The sequence below is a fragment of the Asterias rubens genome, chromosome 16 (assembly GCF_902459465.1).
Source record: "Asterias rubens chromosome 16, eAstRub1.3, whole genome shotgun sequence".
Classification (NCBI taxonomy): domain Eukaryota; kingdom Metazoa; phylum Echinodermata; class Asteroidea; order Forcipulatida; family Asteriidae; genus Asterias; species Asterias rubens.
The window spans coordinates 7,149,181-7,168,829 of NC_047077.1; the positions used below are offsets into that span (position 1 = coordinate 7,149,181).

Genomic DNA, 19,649 nt, shown 5'->3' on the forward strand with positions numbered 1-19,649 from the left:
TTCATAAGAAAATGAATATAAAACCATATGGAACACCCAGATTGCAGAGTAGGGCATTCAAAACCAGCTGTCGACTAGCTAGGGCCAGGAGTATAATGCTTATCATACAGTGAACAAGTCAAATCATATTGAAAAGAAAACCCAGACAAACAGAAAATACTGGGTTGACTAGAGAAGTAAAACAGTTTTGGCAACTATTTTTCTCTTTTGTCAATAACCAGTTATCCATTGTGAGTAGTATTATTTTGATAACCTTGGGGAAGTTACTTTAAACAAAAGAGGGATTATCGAGTAAAGAAAACAAGTTCAGGTTCAGCTGAACTACAGTCATTGGATCGGATATGGGTCAGTGGGCGCGGTGAACACAATGCTACCTTTGGTTTTGTGACAGTGCTTTTGTTGTGTAGGGCTCTGTTATTTCTGGAGTTTGTGGTTGGTGAGAGCAAAGTAGGCGTAATGCTCTGTGGATATTAAGGTCTTCGTGTTCTGTTTCATACACACCCAGCACACATATCTCAATACTAGGGTATGTAAAATTTCTTTATATATTTAATTGTATTGTAAAGTTCATTGTTATACATTTGATAGCCATATTTACCTACTTAATTACTTTTATTTTAAGTATTTACACTTATTTGTGGATTATATGAAAGTGACCAACAGAGTGACCACTTTCATGAAATAATAATAATATACACATAATCATTGTAGGCTTGAAAACCCCACCCTCTATATTTGTGTGTAATTTATTGTTTTGAAAAGGTTGTGTCATCTAAAGAAAGTAATTATAAAGACAGTATTTACCAGATTTTTAAAGGGAATGTACACGTTTGGTAATTACTCAAAACAAATATTAACTTAAAAACTGACTTGGTAACGAGCATTGGAGAGCTGTTGATAGTATAAAATATTGTGGGAAACGACTCCCTCTGAAGTAACATGGTTTTTTAGAAAGAGGTAATTTCTCACTAAAATATTAAAAGACTTCTAGCTATAAGAAGTCTTTTATTTCCATCTGAGAGCACACAAATTCGTCCAACAAGGGTGTTTTTCTTTCATCATTTTCTCGCAACTTTGATGACCGATTGGGCCCAAATTTTCACAGGTTTGTTATTTTATGCTTATGTTGGGATACACCAAGTCAAAAGACAATTGTCAAATGTGTACCTTTCCCTTTAATTCAAAATTAGTTGATTAGAAGGGGCTCCAAGCTTTGCGATGTTTTAGAGTCCTTATGAAGTTGGGAAGCAACAGTCTCTAACCTCATACTAAAAAAGTGCAAAATTAAACTGTTTTAACAAACTACAAAATTAAACTGTTTTAAATCCTTTCGGTATGAATTTTCTCAAAATTCAAAAACGTTCATTGCTGTTTTTGACAATTAATTACCAGTACTGGCCACATACTTTAAAGGGTTTGGGTATTGTTTATAGGGTCACAAAACACAATCTCCACAGATTTACATTAAACTTGACCGTTTGAAGATAATGGTGGTATAGAAAGCTTCCCTTAAACTATTACTTACTGAAGTGCTGTAGTTTTTGAGAAATGAGTAAAACAATGTCACAAAAATAATTTTCTTTAAAGGCACAAGGTCAGATTTCACACTTACAACGAGTTACTCGTCTTAACTTAGGACTACCCATACGTTTTTACTATCTCCTAGGACTAGTCTCAAGTTAGGACTAGTCCCAATTCTTTGTGAAATCCTCCCTGGACACCTTTGGTAATTGTCAAAGACCAGTCTACTCACTTGGTGCATGGAGGTGTATCTCAACATATGCATAAAATAACAAACCTGTGAAAACTTGAACTCAATTTGTTGTTGAAGTTGCGAGAGAATAATGGAAGAAGAAAAAAAACACCCTTGTTGCACAAGTTTAGGTCTCGAATTCAATTCAAATATTTTAGTGAGAAGTACTTCTTTCTCAGAAACTTTGTCACTTCAGAGGAAGACGTTTCTCACAATGTTTTATACTACCAACCTCTCCCCATTACTCGGTACCAAGTAAGTTTTATGCTAACAAATATATTGAATAATTACCAATAGTGTGCAGTACCTTTAACATGTACAAACGTATGTACCATTATTGGTATTAAAGCCATTGTAAATCTGTGGACAATATGTTTTATACACAAATACCCAAACCCTTTAAACTACACAATGTAAGCTTTGTGTACTCAAGGATATTATTATTAAGAGACATGGCGGCTCCGTTTCGGCAACATTACTCGATTCAATTCACATTAGTTCATGACCATTGAGTATTTTGTAAAGCATTGAATAATGGCTTAAGTACAACACAGACAGCAAACTGAGAATTTCAAGCTGTGTAGGTTCCCAATAAAAAAAGTAGTGGCGATAATTATGGATCAGGGCTTTGGGATGTTTAGAATAACATACAGACGTATAGAACTAGTTCGGGTGAGACTGTTTTTCACACATCATAACAGTGTGTGGTATTTAGCAGGTTAGTACATGTAGCTGGCTGCTGTTAATGGATGTACATGTAGCTTCTGAAGTGCCATAGCACCCTATAAACCCTTGTAAGGTGCTACATAATTGGGTCTCAGAATTCATAACTTCAATAACATACCTTTCTTTAAAAATGGATATAGCCTACTAACAAGCACCTTGAGTACCCTAGCACTAGCAGAAATGTTTTAAGCAGTATTTTCTGCTTTAGAAACTCTATGAAATTGGGCACTGGATGGATGATGCATATTTGAGCATTTTCAAACTGTAAAGAAAAACACCTTTGTAAGTATTTGATAAACCGCACTTTTCTTGTCCCTTCTCCCATAGCAACCATTCTATGTTGTCATAGCAACACATCACGATGCCTGAAGGCCCGGCCTCTAACCATGACCAGGATGATAGGGCCAAAGACAACCGATTCACCAATCACATGCTGTGTGCGTCTGTTATTGGATTCGTCATACTATGCGTCATAGTTGCAGTAGTGCTGGTCTTGGCACTGTCGCCTCCGACACCAGTCTAATATCAGGTAAGGGCAGTTATTTTGTAACAAGACCTACCCCTCAAATTACTCGTTTAGTGCCGACATTTTGTGCCCGTGTTTTAACCTAAAATGCCCAGGGGTGGATTTCACAAAGGTAGTCCTAACTTAGGACTAGTCCTAGGCAATGCTAAGAGATAGGACCAGTCCTGAGTTAGGATGAGTTACTGGTCCTAACTTAGGACCAGTCCTATCTCTTAGCATTGCTTAGGACTAGTCCTAAGTTAAGACTGTAACCTTTGTGAAATCGACCCCTCAAAGGGTTAAGACTAGTCTTATCTCGAGTTAGGACGAATTACTTAGGACTAGCCACACGTTTTGTATATCCCCTAAACTCTGTTTCCTTGGTACATCCCAAAGTCAACAGTATTTCTTGAGTGATGTTGCCCACTTGTGATAAGATTGTTAACATGTGTATTAGACCCTCCTACTGTGTGACCATTCAATGTTAACAACCTATTGACAACCTGACCACCCAAATTTTTAATTGTCTCTTGGATTGAAACCGCCAACCTGTTTTATTTATAAACTTTAACTGCCATTTATTTTATCAACCAGTCTCATACTTAATTTGTCATTCTTAATTTATTTTGTCTGGTTTTAGAATTTGAAGACGGATTTGAGTGTGATGAAGGTTTGTGTCGGTCACCGCCGTCAAGATGTGACGGTATCAGTCAATGTAGTGACGGATTTGATGAGTTACATTGCATTTTTTAGTCAACACTTGGAAATGAGAATTGATAGTGGAGCGTTGTGGCGTGTTGTGGAGTCTCATGGAGTTTCGTGGTTTGTCGTGGAGAGTTGGGACTGACTGTAGTGGACTGGACTATAATGGACTGGACTATAATGGACTGGACTATAATGGACTGGACTATAATGGACTGGACTATAATGGACTGGACTATAATGGACTGGACTATAATGGACTGGACTATAATGGACTGGACTATAATGGACTGGACTATAATGGACTGGACTATAATGGACTGGACTATAATGGACTGGACTATAATGGACTGGACTATAATGGACTGGACTATAATGGACTGGACTATAATGGACTGGACTATAATGGACTGGACTATAATGGACTGGACTATAATGGACTGGACTATAATGGACTGGACTATAATGGCTCTGAAGTTTTCAGAGGGTTGTTTGGGTATTGTGACCTCATGCAAGATGCTAAACCATAACTACTTTGACCAGTGCCGAAGGTTTGGTTGGCAGCATACTGCGCCATAGCACCTTGTAAACCATTATTATGGTGCTTTAAAGGAATATCTCATACTTAAAACTTGAGCCCTACATACATTGCAGGACAAAAATACTGAGCGCTTTGATATGCCCCAAGGGATGTGATAAAACGCTCTACAAGAATCTAGTATAAAGACCCAAGACGGGTTCCTGACTCTATTTTTGTGTGGACTTGGACTCCATCGAACTAATAATAATAAGACATTTGTAAAGCGCCTAATGCAAAAGCCTCTAAGCGCATTAAAGAAACAATAAAATAAACAATTAGAGAAAGATACAAGAAACAAATAGGCAAATTACAAAAGAGAAGCTTTAAACAAATGAGTTTTCAACAAGGACTTAAAACATTGTAAAGTATTAGCTTGGCGAATGTGGACAGGAAGATTATTCCAAAGAAACGGTGCGGCGTAAGAAAAAGATCTGTGGCCATAAAAAATGGAAGAAGCTCTAGTAGCAGAAAGCAATGACTGTTGAGATGATCGTAAAGTCCGAGTAGGGGAATAATGATGAACAAGTTCAGATAAATAAGCAGGAGATTGACATGTTTGAGCCTTGAAAGTTAACAGAAGAATTTTGTAAACTGTTCGAAACTTAACTGGGAGCCAATGCAACAGAGACTTGACTACAGCACTGATTGAGACTTAGTTCAAATGTTTTGGCCTGGCTGTGAAAGGCATTGTATAAGTTTTGTTTTTAAAACCGTTCAGTAGTTTTATAAATACCATGAGCTTGTGAAAATTTCGTTTAAAAAGGTGGTCGCGTTGTTGAGATGTCGCCAAAACTCTGGAGTGATATCCATGTAGGTAGAATAATCCTTATAGGAATTATGATAACCATGATAGCGCTTTTCAACATTTTGGGGTAAAAGTGACATATATTTGTATATAAACTTAGTTAGTACATGTATGTACTTTGTACTTTTTGTAAGACAAAAAAACACAATGTCCACAGATTTACACTAAACTTACACAGTTTGAAGATAATGATGGTAGAAAGCTTTCCGGAAAATGTTACTTACTGAGGTGCTGTAGATTTTGAGAAATGAGTAAAACATGTCATGAAAATAATTTTCGTCTCACTGATCACGAGACAAAAATTATTTTAGCATGTGAAAAACATATTTTCATGACATTGTTTTACTCATTTCTCAAAAACTACAGCACCTCAGCAACTAATATTTTAAGGTACGCTTTCTACTACCATTGTCTTCAAACGGTGTAAGTTTAAAGTAAATCTGTGGGCAGTGTGTTTTGTGTTCCAAAAAGTACCCAGATTATTATCCTTAAAGTGAAATGTTTCTCAAAAAGCATTATACTACACTAAAGCTGCTGTTTATTTATTATTAAACATTTAAATATTTTAAAAGTCAGAACAAACGTATACAGACACCCTTTCAATAACCCTGCTCAGTAATATTATAGTGGAAGTGTCGGGATCAAGTGGTTAGGAGCACTGTACTCAAACTCTGGTGTTTCCGTTCAGCAGAGTGTGGGTTCGAATCCCCAGCCGTGACACCTGTGTCCTTAAATTGGCACTTCAGATAAAACGTAGGATTTTGGTCCCATGTGTTGTTAACGAACGTAAAAGAACCCAGTGCACTTATAAAAAAAAAGAGAAGGGGTTGGCCCCGGTGTTCTTGATTTTATTGGCTGTACATGTATATTGCGTCACAGCACTGTAAACCATTACTTGGTGCTTTAAAGGAATAGGAATCATACTTCAAATCGTAGCTCCACAAATCTTGCTGGAAAAAAATACTGTTTGCTTTGATAGGCCCCTTAGGGGTGAGGCAAGTGCTATATAAAAAAACGAATATTATTTATTATTATTATTATTATTATTAGAAACAGGCTGGGGCTCCACCCAATTTGTTTGAATTTAAAAACTAACAAACTTTGCTTGATTTGAGGAGTCTCATGAATATGACACTGTATTGAAAGTTATAAATGTATAGGCCTATATTCTATTATAATTTGTATTATTCCTCACTGTATGGATTTCTCTTAGTTGTTTAGAGATTTTCAACTGAAAAGCTTCAAAGCCAAACCTCTCAAATAAATAATTTGAATCAAAAGTGTTGAAAATTGTCTAAGCAAGCAACTCAAAAAGCACAATCAAAATTAAGCACATTCAACCATCAAACTAGTTCCTGTTCTTGTTGAAAACATGGGGATCTTTGCTGTTGATGTTCCATATTAAATGGTATTGTTTTTGAAAACTATAGCTTTGCAATGTCTGTACTCTTCCAATGACGTACATGTACCATCCCTGTATGCATCGTTTTTGTTTTGTTTTTACTTTTAAAGATTTTAATAATATACTTCTCCAAACACAAACGATCGGCCTATAAGATATGTTTCTTGAAAAAAAGGCGACTAAATTTATTGGGCTCTCCCCACCCCCCCCCCTCCCCACAAAAAGGATGTACCCATTATTATGTTTCTATATAAAAGGATTGGAATAAATGTACGCTTTCTACCAATGTATGTACCATGTCTCAAATTGAGGATTTTAATCTCTCTTCCATTGCTTTGTTGTGCCCAATGTGTGTGTGTGGCCCTGTTATGGCAAAATCAATGGGAAACCAATGGGAAACCCATGGGAAATTGCAGTTTAGCCCAGGATTATGGGAATATTTCCCATCTGGTTATAATGTACACAGCTAGCAATAGGGCTGATGATGAGTGAACCTAGATTTGTATGGTCATAATAATTCCTGAACCCATTGCTTTGTGCCCAGTGTGTGAAGGCAAATTGTTTGCAAATACCTCAAAAGTTCAAACACAGATGTGTTAGGTTAATAAAATTACAGTTTTCAAGCCTTAAAATGTCTTATTTACACACAAAAAATGACACCTTTGGGGATGAATCATGCCTATTTACTGTGCATTCGAGACTGAGACCCTTTTCGAAACCACGACTTCGGCTTTGTAAATCGGCTCAGGCTAGCTTAGCGGGCTTTTTGCGTCACGCTCTCATATACAGACAAGAGAACGGAGCCTGGAGCTGAATCCAAAGCCGTGGTTTCGAAAAGGGTCCTAAAGAACTTTTGCAGTGATGTGATAGTGCGCCCTCAATTGGTTGAATCGTCAGGTATGATCTGGTATCCAGACGCATCATAAAGTTATCGTCGGTTTGCGCGGCGTTAGGTTTGACAGCAACCAGTCTTAAAGTAAAACTTGTCACTTTAATTTTTTTTGTGTACAAACTTTTTAGTTTTAGGTCTCTTATATGAAGACCTAGTGCAATTTTTTAAGTTAAATATTCCCAATCTGGGCGGCAGTGGACCAATCAATACTTGTTGGTGCTTTTTTCGTCGGTTCACCACCACTAACCAGTGTTTTAGCAGAATAATATACCGGACAAAATATGTCCCAGAGTCAGACACGGTGAGTACACTTAACACTACACTGTCTTAAACAAAAAATCCTTTTAATTAATTGTTAACAAAATAATTTACTTTTCCTTATATATATAAATATATAGTGTAAATAATGTTACCATAGTCGTCTTGCCAATTCCCTCTCACTGTCCCATTTGTACTGTATAATTTTTGTTTATTGTTGAACAAATACAAACATTGTTTGACATTGTATTGTTGTGGGGACCTTTGTAGTTCCATAATTATTGTGTTTTAAAATTAAAAAAGTCTCGACCACAGCCTCACAGGCACAGCACAATATAAGTAAGTGACAGTGACAGCTCTGTCTGTGTGTGTTTACATGCCACTGCCAGAACACCCTCTACTTTTAGCCCAGGTTGGACTCCTCCGTTGCAGGCATTGCGACGGAGTCCAGGGTACATGTATATATAAAGGTCCCGTACCATTGCAAAAATCTTTCAAAAATCTGTTAAAAATATTTCTACCTTACTCGGGAGTCTGAACTTTTACTCACATGTTCCTTGTAGTTGTAGTTGGAACTCAAAGTTCGCATTATTTAAAATTGTTGAATTTTCTCCTTTGGTGTTAATATTTTGTGAAAAGAAAATTGAAATTAGCGTGTTCCAATCCCACGTCGTGCACTAACTTCCGTGTAAACACTTTCTTGCGCTGATCACTGGCGGCCTACTGTTTGCAGCCAAATCGCTGTCAACCTGCGTTAACCAAACACTTAGTAGATGGATAATAGTAAGTGAGCAATTTACACAAAGTGCAGAGCTATGCGATACCGAACATTGACGTCTTGTGCCAAGACTCCATGAGCCGGAAGCATATTTTTTTCCTAGGACAAATGAGGCCACTTTTTACCAAAAATTAGCGCATGCTAACCGTCCCAAGAAAAAAAAAATACGCGCGCAGGAAAGTGCCCTCTGTTTTCCGCACATGTACAAGAAGCACTGTGAAAAAGCAAGATGGCGGCAGACGATTTTGCTGCACGCTCAGAATTTCTTTTTTTTTTTTTTACAAGAAAAAAAACTTTATATTAATTTTGTAACCGAAATTCAACCTGAAATTTATAATTTTTTTATTTGAGCTGGAATATTTTATGCCTCCTGGATTTTAAAATGTATATTAGAGTAGTTGAAAGCGAGTTTACGGCACCTACCCTGTTTTGACGGCGAATAGCGGCAAGATAATGCACTGTACTCAAAGCCATGCGCACTTGGAATCACACTATCAATTGGTACACGATGATCAACATCGCCAGTGCAGAACTTCGACATATTTTCGGATATAATTTCTTCCATGGATATATTTGTTAGATGTGAACTCGTTGAGAATATAGTGAGGGACACTATGAATATATGAACGGAATTTCAGCTTCTCAAATCAGGTAAAAAATAAAGAAAATTGTAGTCAACTTTGTGTTGGCATTGTAAAGAACCTTTATACCCAGGACGTCAGTGCAGTGGCACTGACTGCATCCTACCAGGGCTACCCCTACTTTATAGTATCATTAGTATCATGTTTATCTATCCATTATCAGAGACAAGATGGGACAATGGTAAACAAAAGTGAGTTATATGCTGTCATACTCATAAAGTCATATCTTTCAACATAATTGTGTTGGTAACAATGTCAATGAGTGAAATTAAAAGTGGTGGCCGTACAATAAGCCACTTCGGAATGTCAGCTGCGCATGTCTGTTACTGCCGACAATGCATTTTGTCTATCTCCAATAGCCTTTTGACAATACCAGCGGGTACAATAGACTAGAGTATCCATCCTATATCAGTCGCCCCCAATAAATAAAGCCGGGGGGGGGTGACTTTGTCAGGGGACACTTGAGCATGGGCTTTCATTGCCGTGTACCATTCAATCGCCCACTTTTGAATGTGTTGATCATTGAAATAATACTTAATTGTTCATCCTTTTTTGTAGGAGACACATGAGAAAGCGAAAAGCAAGTCCCATTCCAACAGAGACAGCAGCATCATATGAAAGAGTGAGACAGAGTCAACCAAATGGTTTCAAAATACAAAATACAGTGTCCAGAGGTGAGTTAAAGGTTTATGCAACAGGGCTTGGACAAAAACCAGGACCACAGGCCCGCGGGGAGTGATTTTAGCCTCCGGCCAGTAAACTCAGGGCTGGACAAGTTCAACAGTGGTCTTGCAAGAATTTCATCTTTGAGAGGGCAAGACCATTTTCATTGTGCAAAGGGCACTTCAATTGGGAGATCTTAACCAAGACCAGAGGCAATACATGGCCCCCATGTAATTTCTGGCCTGGTCTTTTTTTTCAATCGACTAAAAACACCTCATTAAAAGCACTGGACACTTGGTTAAGCTTGGGCGGTTCCAGAAATTTGGGGCTCGGTTCCGGTTCCGAAAAAAAGCTCGGTTCTGAGACATTACCGGTTCCAATTCAATATAAAACATAAGCCGCCCGTCCCGAGCTCACACACACACAATTGAGCCGATCTATTTTAACTGAAAATAACCAAGTTAATCAGAGATTGGAACCGGGTAGAACCGGGTAACCGAAGGAACCGCCCAAGCTTACACTTGGTAATTACTCAAAATAATTAATAATGTACTTTGTAACAAGTAATGGAGAGCTTTTGATAGTATTAAACATTGTGAGTAACTGCTCCCTCCGAAGCGAAGTAGGTTTTGAGAAAGGAGTAATTTCTCACTAAAGAATTAAAAGACTTCAGAGGAAGTTTGTTCAAGATTGATTAATAATTGTTTCGGTCTTTATCTAAAGTGATTATAATCTAACTTATTTCACTTTGAAATACATGTATTTTCGATTTTGTGTGTGATTTTTTTTCAGGTAAGGGCGTATTTGCCAACAAGGATTTTGAGGAAGGGGAGTTCTTATTAACTTGCCATGGGGAGTTAGTAACGGCAGAGGAAGGCAAGAGGAGGGAATGTATAGAACGAACTGGATATCGCAGATTCTTTCAATGTCACCATTCAGGAAAAACAGTTAGAATGTGGTGAGTATAAACATTTTGTTTGTGTGTTTATTAGTCCAGCATTCTCCAGAAGACGATCAGAGCATACTGATCGAGACGTCGAGTTAAACCTACGGTTCTTTTCAGAACCACCCCAACTCATTTAGAGATTATTACATGGTGTTACCACAAACTCTTCTTTATCTTTTATCTCCACCATGCAAAGTTTCAAATCCTACTTGTGTGTTTGTTATTTAGTCATAAAAAATTACCTTTGAAGAAAATAGTCTGTACATTGAGGAGAGAGGGCCATCTAGAAAGTCACATAGACTGTATCGGCGACCCTACATGCATGTAGGTGCCAATGGGAAATGGTGTGTTTTCATGAAAAACTAGGAATCAATTGATTTTATAATAATAAATAATAATTTATTCATTTATATTCCGCCCACACAAGCGCATGACAAAATAATTATAAAAATATAACATTTTACAACAGGAAAATATACAGCAATCCAAACAAACTGAAAATACAAGAACCTTATAGGACAATCCGAAGAGTTAAAATTGCAAAACATATACATTTATTTTCGAAACGCTTTTAAGGAAGGCAAAGCAGGTAAAAACAGCACAGTGAATAAACATGCACTTTCAATGTGCCAAATAGGATACCAGATACAAGTTGAACCTGCCCCCCCCCCCCAGAAGTGAATTTTATACCAGCGTGCACAGCCACAAACATGGCACACTTTTTTTACAAAGACACCAAATGTGATGCTATCAAGCTTTAAAGCCATTATACACTTTCGGAACAGAAAACAAAAAAAAGTTCACAGATTTACAAATAACTTACAGGGTTTACAGAAGGTAATGATGAACGACTTCTCTTGAAATATTATTCCATGAAATCCTTTACTTTTCGAGAAAACATTAAAACAATTATCAATTCTCGTTGTCGAGAATAACGGATTTATTTTAAACACATGTCATGACATGGCGAAACGTGTGGAAACATGGGTGGGTTTTCCCGTTATTTTCTCCCGACTCTGATGTCCGATTGAGCCAAAATTTTCACAGGTTTGTTATTTTTTATATCAGTTGTGATACACGAAGTGTGGGCCTTTGGACCATACTGTTTACCGAAAGTGTCCAATGGCTTTAAATGAGTCAGTTGTCGACTGACTGCAACACTTACCAACTGGACCACCGAGATAGCCCAATAGCTAGAGGCAGTTGGAATCCTATGTCTTAGCAGCGGGTACCGCAATGATTTAAGAGGTGTTAAATTTGCCAGGGGGACAATAATATTAATTTTGGTTTTACCCTTACACCAATGTGTATTAGCACTTTGTAATCAGTATTATTATCCCTGGTTCTGTGGGAACAAAATCACAAGCATATTACTCGGGTGGGAGCCGAACCCATGACTTTTGCATTGCTAGAGCAATAATAATAATAATAATAATAAGATTTGTAATGCGCACATATCCACCCTGCTGGGTGTTCAAGGCGCAGTAAAAACAAAACAAAAACAAAACACAACACAAAGAAAAACAGAAACAACAAAATTAGTCATTGAAAACCTGTGACATAAGATAAGTTTTGAGAAGAGACTTGAATTTTGCGGTACAAACACAAGATCGAAGATTAAGTGGTAGAGAGTTCCAGATGCGTGGCGTAGCTGAAGAAAAAGAGCAGTGTCTTATACCCATGCCAATAGGACCACCGAGATTGCCCGGTAGCTACAGCCATTTTTTCTTTTTTACAGAACTCAGAAAAGTTCTATATCCCCGGTGCAAGTTTAACATCTTAAACATTGAGATACATTGTAGCTACATGTACACCAGTGAACTTTTGTTTCAATTACTTTACCATGCAGACGTGCTATTCCCATATGTATTCAATTTGAAATTTCTCTTTTTGCATGAAACCCAGCGTTGATGCCTCCCAGGATTGTATACATGAAGGCCTAACACTTGGCAGACTTGTCAACCATGGAAGTCAAGGAAGGAGAAATGCTGAAATGAACATTGTGGTGATTGATGAGTCCCCAACAGCTTGCCTCTTTGCTTTGACCAAGATTCGCCAAGATGAAGAGATTCTGTATGATTATGGCACTCCTGAGGCTGGGTTGCCATGGAATATACAAGTAAGTCATGCACTACTTTGTTGCCAGGAATATGTGTTTAAACCATAGAGTTATATATAAGAACCAGAGGGCGCACTGCCCAAGTTATGCTACCTGATATGCAGCCATTTTGTCAGTAAAAAAAAAATAGCATTATCACACACACAAACGTGTAATATTCAACGTGCAGATAACATTCATCTTACAAATAGCGCACGTGTCTCCTTGTGGTTTCGTTGCGTTTGTGCTCGCAGAATCACCAATGCGCCCTCTAGTTCTCATTAATAACTTGTATTGTTCAAACTTTAATAAATCAAGGGCATATCAATCAATCAATCAATCAATCAATCAATCAATCAATCAATCAATCAATCAATCAATCAATCAAGTCCATGACATTCTGCATCTCCAGCATGCCTTGTGATCTTGGTCCAGGGCCAAATTTTAGGAACCCTGCTTTTACACAAAAAGATGTTTTGCACAACAAAATGCAACTTATCAGAGTAAGGTTACCAGCCAAACTACATCATACTCATAAAGCTGTCAAGCAGAAAATACTGCCTGGCAAATTTCTTTGCTTTAGAAGCAAGAAATTAGTGAGGCACCAGTTGCAGCAATGATGACTGTATGGTATTATAATAATACTAATAATAATAATAATACTAATAATAATAATAATAATAATAATAATAATAATAATAATAATAATAATAATAATAACAATAACAATAACAATAACAATAACAATAACAGTAACAGTAACAGTAACAGTAACAGTAACAGTAACAGTAACAGTAACAGTAACAGTAACAGTAACAGTAACAGTAACAGTAACAGTAACAGTAACAGTAACAGTAACAGTAACAGTAACAGTAACAGTAACAGTAACAGTAACAGTAACAGTAACAGTAACAGTAACAGTAACAGATAATGAAAGCATTTATATAGCTCCTCACAAAGAACGGAGCGCTTTACAATTTACAAAGAAACAAACAATGCAAAGACAAAGATACAAAAAACAAATTCTTGTTGATAAGCTTTTTTGCCATTAAAGTATGCGCACAGGCTTAAAGGCAGTGGACACTATTGGTAATTACTCAAAATAATTTTGAGCATAAAACCATACTTGGTGACGAGTAATGGGGAGAGGTTGATAGTATAAAACATTGTGAGAAACGGCTTCCTCTGTAGTTACAACGTTTCTGAGAAAGTAGTAATTTTCCACGAACTTGATTTTGAGACCTCAGATTTAGAACTTGAGGTCTGAAAATCAACCATCTAAAAGCACACAACTTGGCATGACAAGGGTGTTTTTTCTTTATTCATTATCTCGCAACTTCGACGACCAATTGAGCTCAAATTTTCACAGGTTTGTTATTTTATGCATATGTTGCGATACACCAAGTGAGAAGACTGGTCTTTGACAATTACCAATAGTGTCCAGTGTCTTTAGTGTCACAAGAAATATTGTTTGTTTACTTGAAAATATTGCTATGTTATATAATACAGTCACCATTTTAACATTTCAGAAGAAAATGCCCTTGCGTGGTGCTGGTGATGTGGTCTTGCCTGTTGCTGGTGATGGCGTCTTGCCTTCTGCTGATGATGTGGTCTTGCCTAATGATGCTGACTCGTGTGTAAATGAATCTGACGTTGATTCAAATCCGTCTTTCAATATTCCTATCAAACTTGAGCCAGATGATCATCAAGAGATGGTTTGTGCCACTTCTGAGACTTTAACGCTATCTTCGTCAATTGATACTCATCCTGAGAATGGTGTACCTAGTCCTGATGTTGATGACGGAAATATTTTGGAAGGTTCCAATGGTGATGCTGTCCCAGCAGAGGGATTCTCTTCGGACAACTCAGATAGTGAAAATTTGCCTATTTTCTGTCAGCCAGTTATAAAGCTGGGAAACAAAAGAGTTTATAACAAACGCCAAGCATGCCTTTTCTGTGGAGATCTGAAAACTAAAATAAGCAAACATCTGCTTCAGACACACATGGACAAAGATGTTGTAGCCCATATTGCTGCATTGCCAGTCAAATCAAATGAAAGATCCAAAGCGCTGGAGCTTGTAAGAAACCGAGGGAATTTTTTTCACAATAGAATGGTCTTGGACACAAACGAGGGAGAGATCATTTTGGTTCGAAGACCATCTCCGGAGGAGTTTGACATTGAAATGTATGGCCCATGCCCGGATTGCTTGGGATTCTACCGACGCAATGACTTATGGAAACATGTCAGATATCAGTGTGTAGCGAGGTCAGATGAGAAGCTGGACGAGCATCATGGAAGGACTGTGAGAAGCCTGAAAATGGAAAGTGATGTCCTCCTTAAGAAATGTGAAGGTGCCACAACGTTTGTAAGATCCGTCTTGGAATCTATGAAAGATGACGACATCACTCATATCTGTAAGAAAGATCCTCTCATCATTGAATTGGGCAACAGTCGCGGTCGCAAGTGTTGCGGAATGGATGCGCGGAAAGGAAGGCATTATGTAGCTCAGGAAATGCGACAAGCTGCACGCCTTCTGCAGAATCTCAGAACTCTTGACTCAAACGGGAAACATTCCATTGATGAGTTCCTCACACCGGACGAGTTTGACACTGTTATCAGAGGAGTTCAGATGACTGCAGGACAAAGTGAACAGAGCTGCCAGGACCTTTCGGTACGCACTGAACCGATGGATCGTCCATCACTTGCACTGAAAATTGGCCACAGCTTGAGCAAACTAGGAGCAATTAAGCGATACCAGGCGCTGATGCAGCAAAACAAACTCAAAGAGCTGGAGGCTGACAGGTTTTTAACACTCAAAGAGGCAGAGTGGCCAGAGAAAGTGTCTTCGGAAGCCCTCACGACGATGTCACAGAGGAAGATCAACAAAGTTGTGGAGCTTCCTGTAGCAGCAGATATACAGAAGTTCTCATCCTTTCTGCGGGAGGAAATTATGAGAACAATCAAGCAGATTAAGGAGAACGGACCATCTGCAAGTCTGTATCGAAGATGTCAGGAGCTGGTTCTCGCTCGCCTCATAACGTTCAATAAACGGCATGCTGGAGAAGTTGAACAGATAAAGTAAGAACTCAAAACAATTGCAGGTGAATTATGAAAAAGTGAAAAAAACACACAAAATTTTCAACAAAATACAGAAAAAGGATTTACCTGAAAGACAATATTTATTGATTATTTTTTAGACAGGGTAGCCTTTAATATCTGTATTCAAATACCCTGTGCTGCTTTGCTGATGATGAAAGGAAATATTCCTAAAAAATTAGATGTTAATTTTTGTACAAATATCTCATCAGGTGAGGTTTGCGGTAGCACCATGGGTTAATCTCTTCTGAGTAATGTTGGCTCTAAAAAGAATCCCTGGTTTTACTCTTTCACTTTCTAAAAGCGCTTTGAGACTTCATTGTAACTTTGCATTATGTAAAAACTGTTCCTTATTATTGTTTACTATTATTATTGACAACTGAGCATTTCAATCAGAATGCATTTCAGTAAGCTTTGAATGTCTTCAGTCTCCTGAAGACGATCAGAGCGTACTTATCAAAGCGCTGAGTTGTCAACCACCAGGGCCCAATTTCATAGAGCTGCTAAGCACGAAAATTTGCTTAGCATGAAATTTCTTCCGTGATAACAATAGGATTACCAACCAAATTTCCATGTGATTTTCAGGATTTATAAGCAAACAACAGCTGATTACCAGTAACAAGCAATATGCAACAAGTGAACATTTGGTTGGTAATCCTGTTTTACTCAAGGAAGAAATTTCATGTTAGCAAATTTTTTGTGCTTTGCAGCTCTACTCCAAAAGAGATTTACACATGGTGCTACCACAAACCTCACTTGGGCCCAAATTCATAAAGCTAACTTACATGTAAGCACAAAATACTGCTCAACAAATTTCTTTGCTAAGCAGAATTGAGTGGGGCACCAGTATTAACAACAATGTGAACCTGTAATTTTGGCTGGTAACCTTTTTCTGTGCTTTGGAAGTTTTTGTGCTCAATTTTATGGCTCTAGTTTTGTATGCAAAGAATGAATAGAAACATGGAGTGGGCCCGCACACAAGCAGAAAATTCCCTGCTAAAACCTGTAAAATATGCTTGATGTAAACCAAAAGTCCCTGAGCCTATTCTTTGCAGGCGGTAAGCAGAGCCATGAAAATAGGTTCAGGTCTTGAACATCGCTCCTGAAGGGCACAGAAATTTCTTTGCAAAGGGCACCACAGCAAAAGCACAGGGCACCACAGCAATTGCTGTGGGTGCCGTGTAGTGCTGGGCGAATAGTGAAATTTGGTATTCGGTTAACCGCTGGCCAACTATCCGAAATTAACTTAATTTATGCTGTTTATGCTGTCTTAATAGAAGTTTCATAAGGATTCAGACAAAACATTCCTATCAGTTGTCGCCCTGACGATCGCCGATAATAGGATTATCCTGTTACTTGGTTGTAATTACACGACTATCCGGTTTATAAATAGGTATTTGTGCCCCTTGCGGATATCCGGTTAAGAAAAAAAAAGGCATTCGCGGTTTACGGATAGGAATACCTATTAGCCATTAACCTGATATACGAATTATTCGCCCAGGCTTAGTGCCAGGGGTTATTTTTAGGCTTGTACTTTCACCATGCAAAGTTTTAAACCCGCCTTATAACTATCTATTTATTCCAGGGTACAGACATACACGGAGCGTCCACACTGGGAGGGTTCTAGCATCCAAGAGGTCAAGAAGCACCTGACCCCACTTGAACAGGAACTTATGATTAAGCTGGATATGATTCACACTAGCGGTCAAAACGGAAACAAAGTACCTATTCTTTTACCAACAGAATGTCGGCCAGCACTTGAGTTAATGTTATCACACCGTGAAGCCTTCATCAGCAGCACAAACAAGTACCTGTTTGCACGACCAGGTTACGATAGTAACATTAGAGGATGCGATTGTATGAGGGACCTCACTAGCGAAGCAGGTCTGGAGAAGCCGCACCTGCTCAGGTCCGCTCAAACGAGAAAGTATACCGCCACGGTCAGCCAGATTCTCAGTTTGAAGGACAATCAGCTGGAGTGGCTAGCTGATCATCTTGGCCACAGTGTCCAGGTGCCAGGGGACTTCTATCACGTGTCAGAACCAAGCCTGGAGCTCACTAAAATAGCAAAGTTGATGCTGGCTGTTGAGAGTGGAAGACAGGGATCGTTTAGCGGGAAGACACTGGATGAAATTAATTTGGAAGGTAATGTAAATCTTATATAATTTTTTTTTATTTTTTTTTTTATTTTTTTTTTTTATGCAACTCGCAAAACACACAAGGCCTGAAGGCGACTTCAAGGTGAAGGCTACAATTATTTTCTTTTTTCAGAGGCCGTTGTCTCCTACTCTTAGGGCTGAAACAGGGTTACCCCCTTTTACATTCCATATGGATGTAGGCTTAGGTATCATCAATCCGAAGTCTGGCCGGTATAGCAGATAGCACTACCTCCTCAAACAATGCTCATTGTGCTGTAAACATTATTACCCCAGATCACTGGACCATTTATTTCATTCCTTAAACTTTCTCAGCTTCCTTGGGAATATACAGCCCATGCTGCCAAGTACTTGCACTAAACTAAATCAGACATAAGATCCTCTACCCTCACAGGTACCCATTTACCCTAGGGTGAAGAGGAAGCATCTGTAGTTAAGTGGGTTGCTTAAAGGCACTGCACACTATTGGTAATTACTCAAAGTAATTATTATCATAAAACCTTTCTTGATAACAAGTACCATGGAGAGGTTGATAGTATAAAACATTGTGAGAAATGGCTCCCTCTGAAGTGACGTAGTTTTCAGGAAAGAAGTAATTTGATTTTGAGACCTCAGATTTGCATATGTTGAGATAAGTTGAGATACATCAACTGTGAAGACTAGTCTTTGACAATTACCAATAGTGTCCAATGTCTTTAAGGATACAGGTGTAATGACTAGGATTCAAAACCACATAAGGATGACTAAGCGATTAAAATCGTGCTGGCACTCTGCCAACTGAGCTATGCAGCCTTAAAGACACTGGACACTATTGATAATTGTCAAAGACCAGTCTTCGCACTTTCTGTATCTCAACATATATGCATAAAATAACAAACCTTTGAAAATTTAAGCTCTGTCGGTCATCGAAGTTGTGAGATAATAATGAAAGAAAAAACACCCTTGTCACACGGATTAGTGTGCTTTCAGATGCTTGATTTCGAGACCTCAAATTCAAAATCTGAGGTCTCAAAATCAAATTTGCAGAAATTACTTCTTTCTCAAAAACTACAAAGCTTAAGAGGGAGCCGTTTCTTACAATGTTTTATACTATCAACCTCGTTACCAAGTAAGGTTTTATGCTAATAATAAATTTGAGTAATTACCAATAGTATCCACTGCCTTTAATGTTGTTATTTTGTCATAATATTTGTCTTCCGGGGTGCCAGTCAGCAATTGGAAATTTGGTTGGTTATCCTGTTTTTATCAAGAAAGAAATTTCATGCTAAGAAAATTTGTGTGCTAAGCAGCTCTATGAAATTGGGCCCATGACTACTGTCCTGTACAGTATTTCAGTTTCAAATTTGTATAAATCCAGCTGGCTTGGCTTATTTGTTGTCCTTTATTTAGTTTGATATTGATTTTTTCTTTTAATGGTATGTAAATAACATATTTATTTAGAGTTTAAACTGATCCTTTGTTTTCAGACATACCAATAAGTGTTGAAGAAGATGATGATTATGATGACCTGTCCTGTTCACAACCATCCACATCAAATAGCAAGTAGTCCCAATCACATCCATCCACGCCATCACGACCATCCGCTTCAAGGAGCAAACAGTCCACATCTCGACCATCCTCGTCAAGGAGCAAATAGTCCCCATCTCA

The 19,649-nt window shown here is 38.1% G+C and overlaps 1 protein-coding gene across 4 annotated transcripts; it reads left to right on the forward strand.

Annotated features, from left to right (window-relative positions):
* Positions 1-3: 3 nt before the first annotated feature.
* LOC117300650 lies at positions 4-19,568 on the forward strand. Of its 4 annotated transcripts, none has more exons than XM_033784344.1 (8): positions 4-526; positions 2,807-3,008; positions 9,601-9,716; positions 10,498-10,663; positions 12,557-12,770; positions 14,279-15,828; positions 17,432-17,991; positions 19,469-19,568. In XM_033784344.1, exons 3-8 carry the CDS (start codon positions 9,608-9,610, stop codon positions 19,546-19,548), a joined length of 2,679 nt encoding a protein of 892 aa, XP_033640235.1. In that variant the 5' UTR covers positions 4-526; positions 2,807-3,008; positions 9,601-9,607; the 3' UTR covers positions 19,549-19,568. The 4 variants fall into 4 exon arrangements, with proteins under 4 accessions (XP_033640235.1, XP_033640236.1, XP_033640234.1 ...); XM_033784345.1 differs by lacking the exon at positions 4-526 and adding an exon at positions 2,522-2,547; XM_033784343.1 differs by lacking the exons at positions 4-526; positions 2,807-3,008 and adding an exon at positions 7,439-7,666.
* Positions 19,569-19,649: the final 81 nt, after the last annotated feature.

Bases quoted from the DNA above. Each gene is read 5' to 3' on its own strand.
- LOC117300650 (XM_033784342.1), top strand. From the start codon at position 9,024: ATGAACGGAATTTCAGCTTCTCAAATCAG. The intron at 9,053-9,600 runs GTAAAAAATAAA...CCTTTTTTGTAG, and splicing joins ATTTCAGCTTCTCAAATCAG to GAGACACATGAGAAAGCGAA. The intron at 15,829-17,431 runs GTAAGAACTCAA...TATTTATTCCAG, and splicing joins GGAGAAGTTGAACAGATAAA to GGTACAGACATACACGGAGC.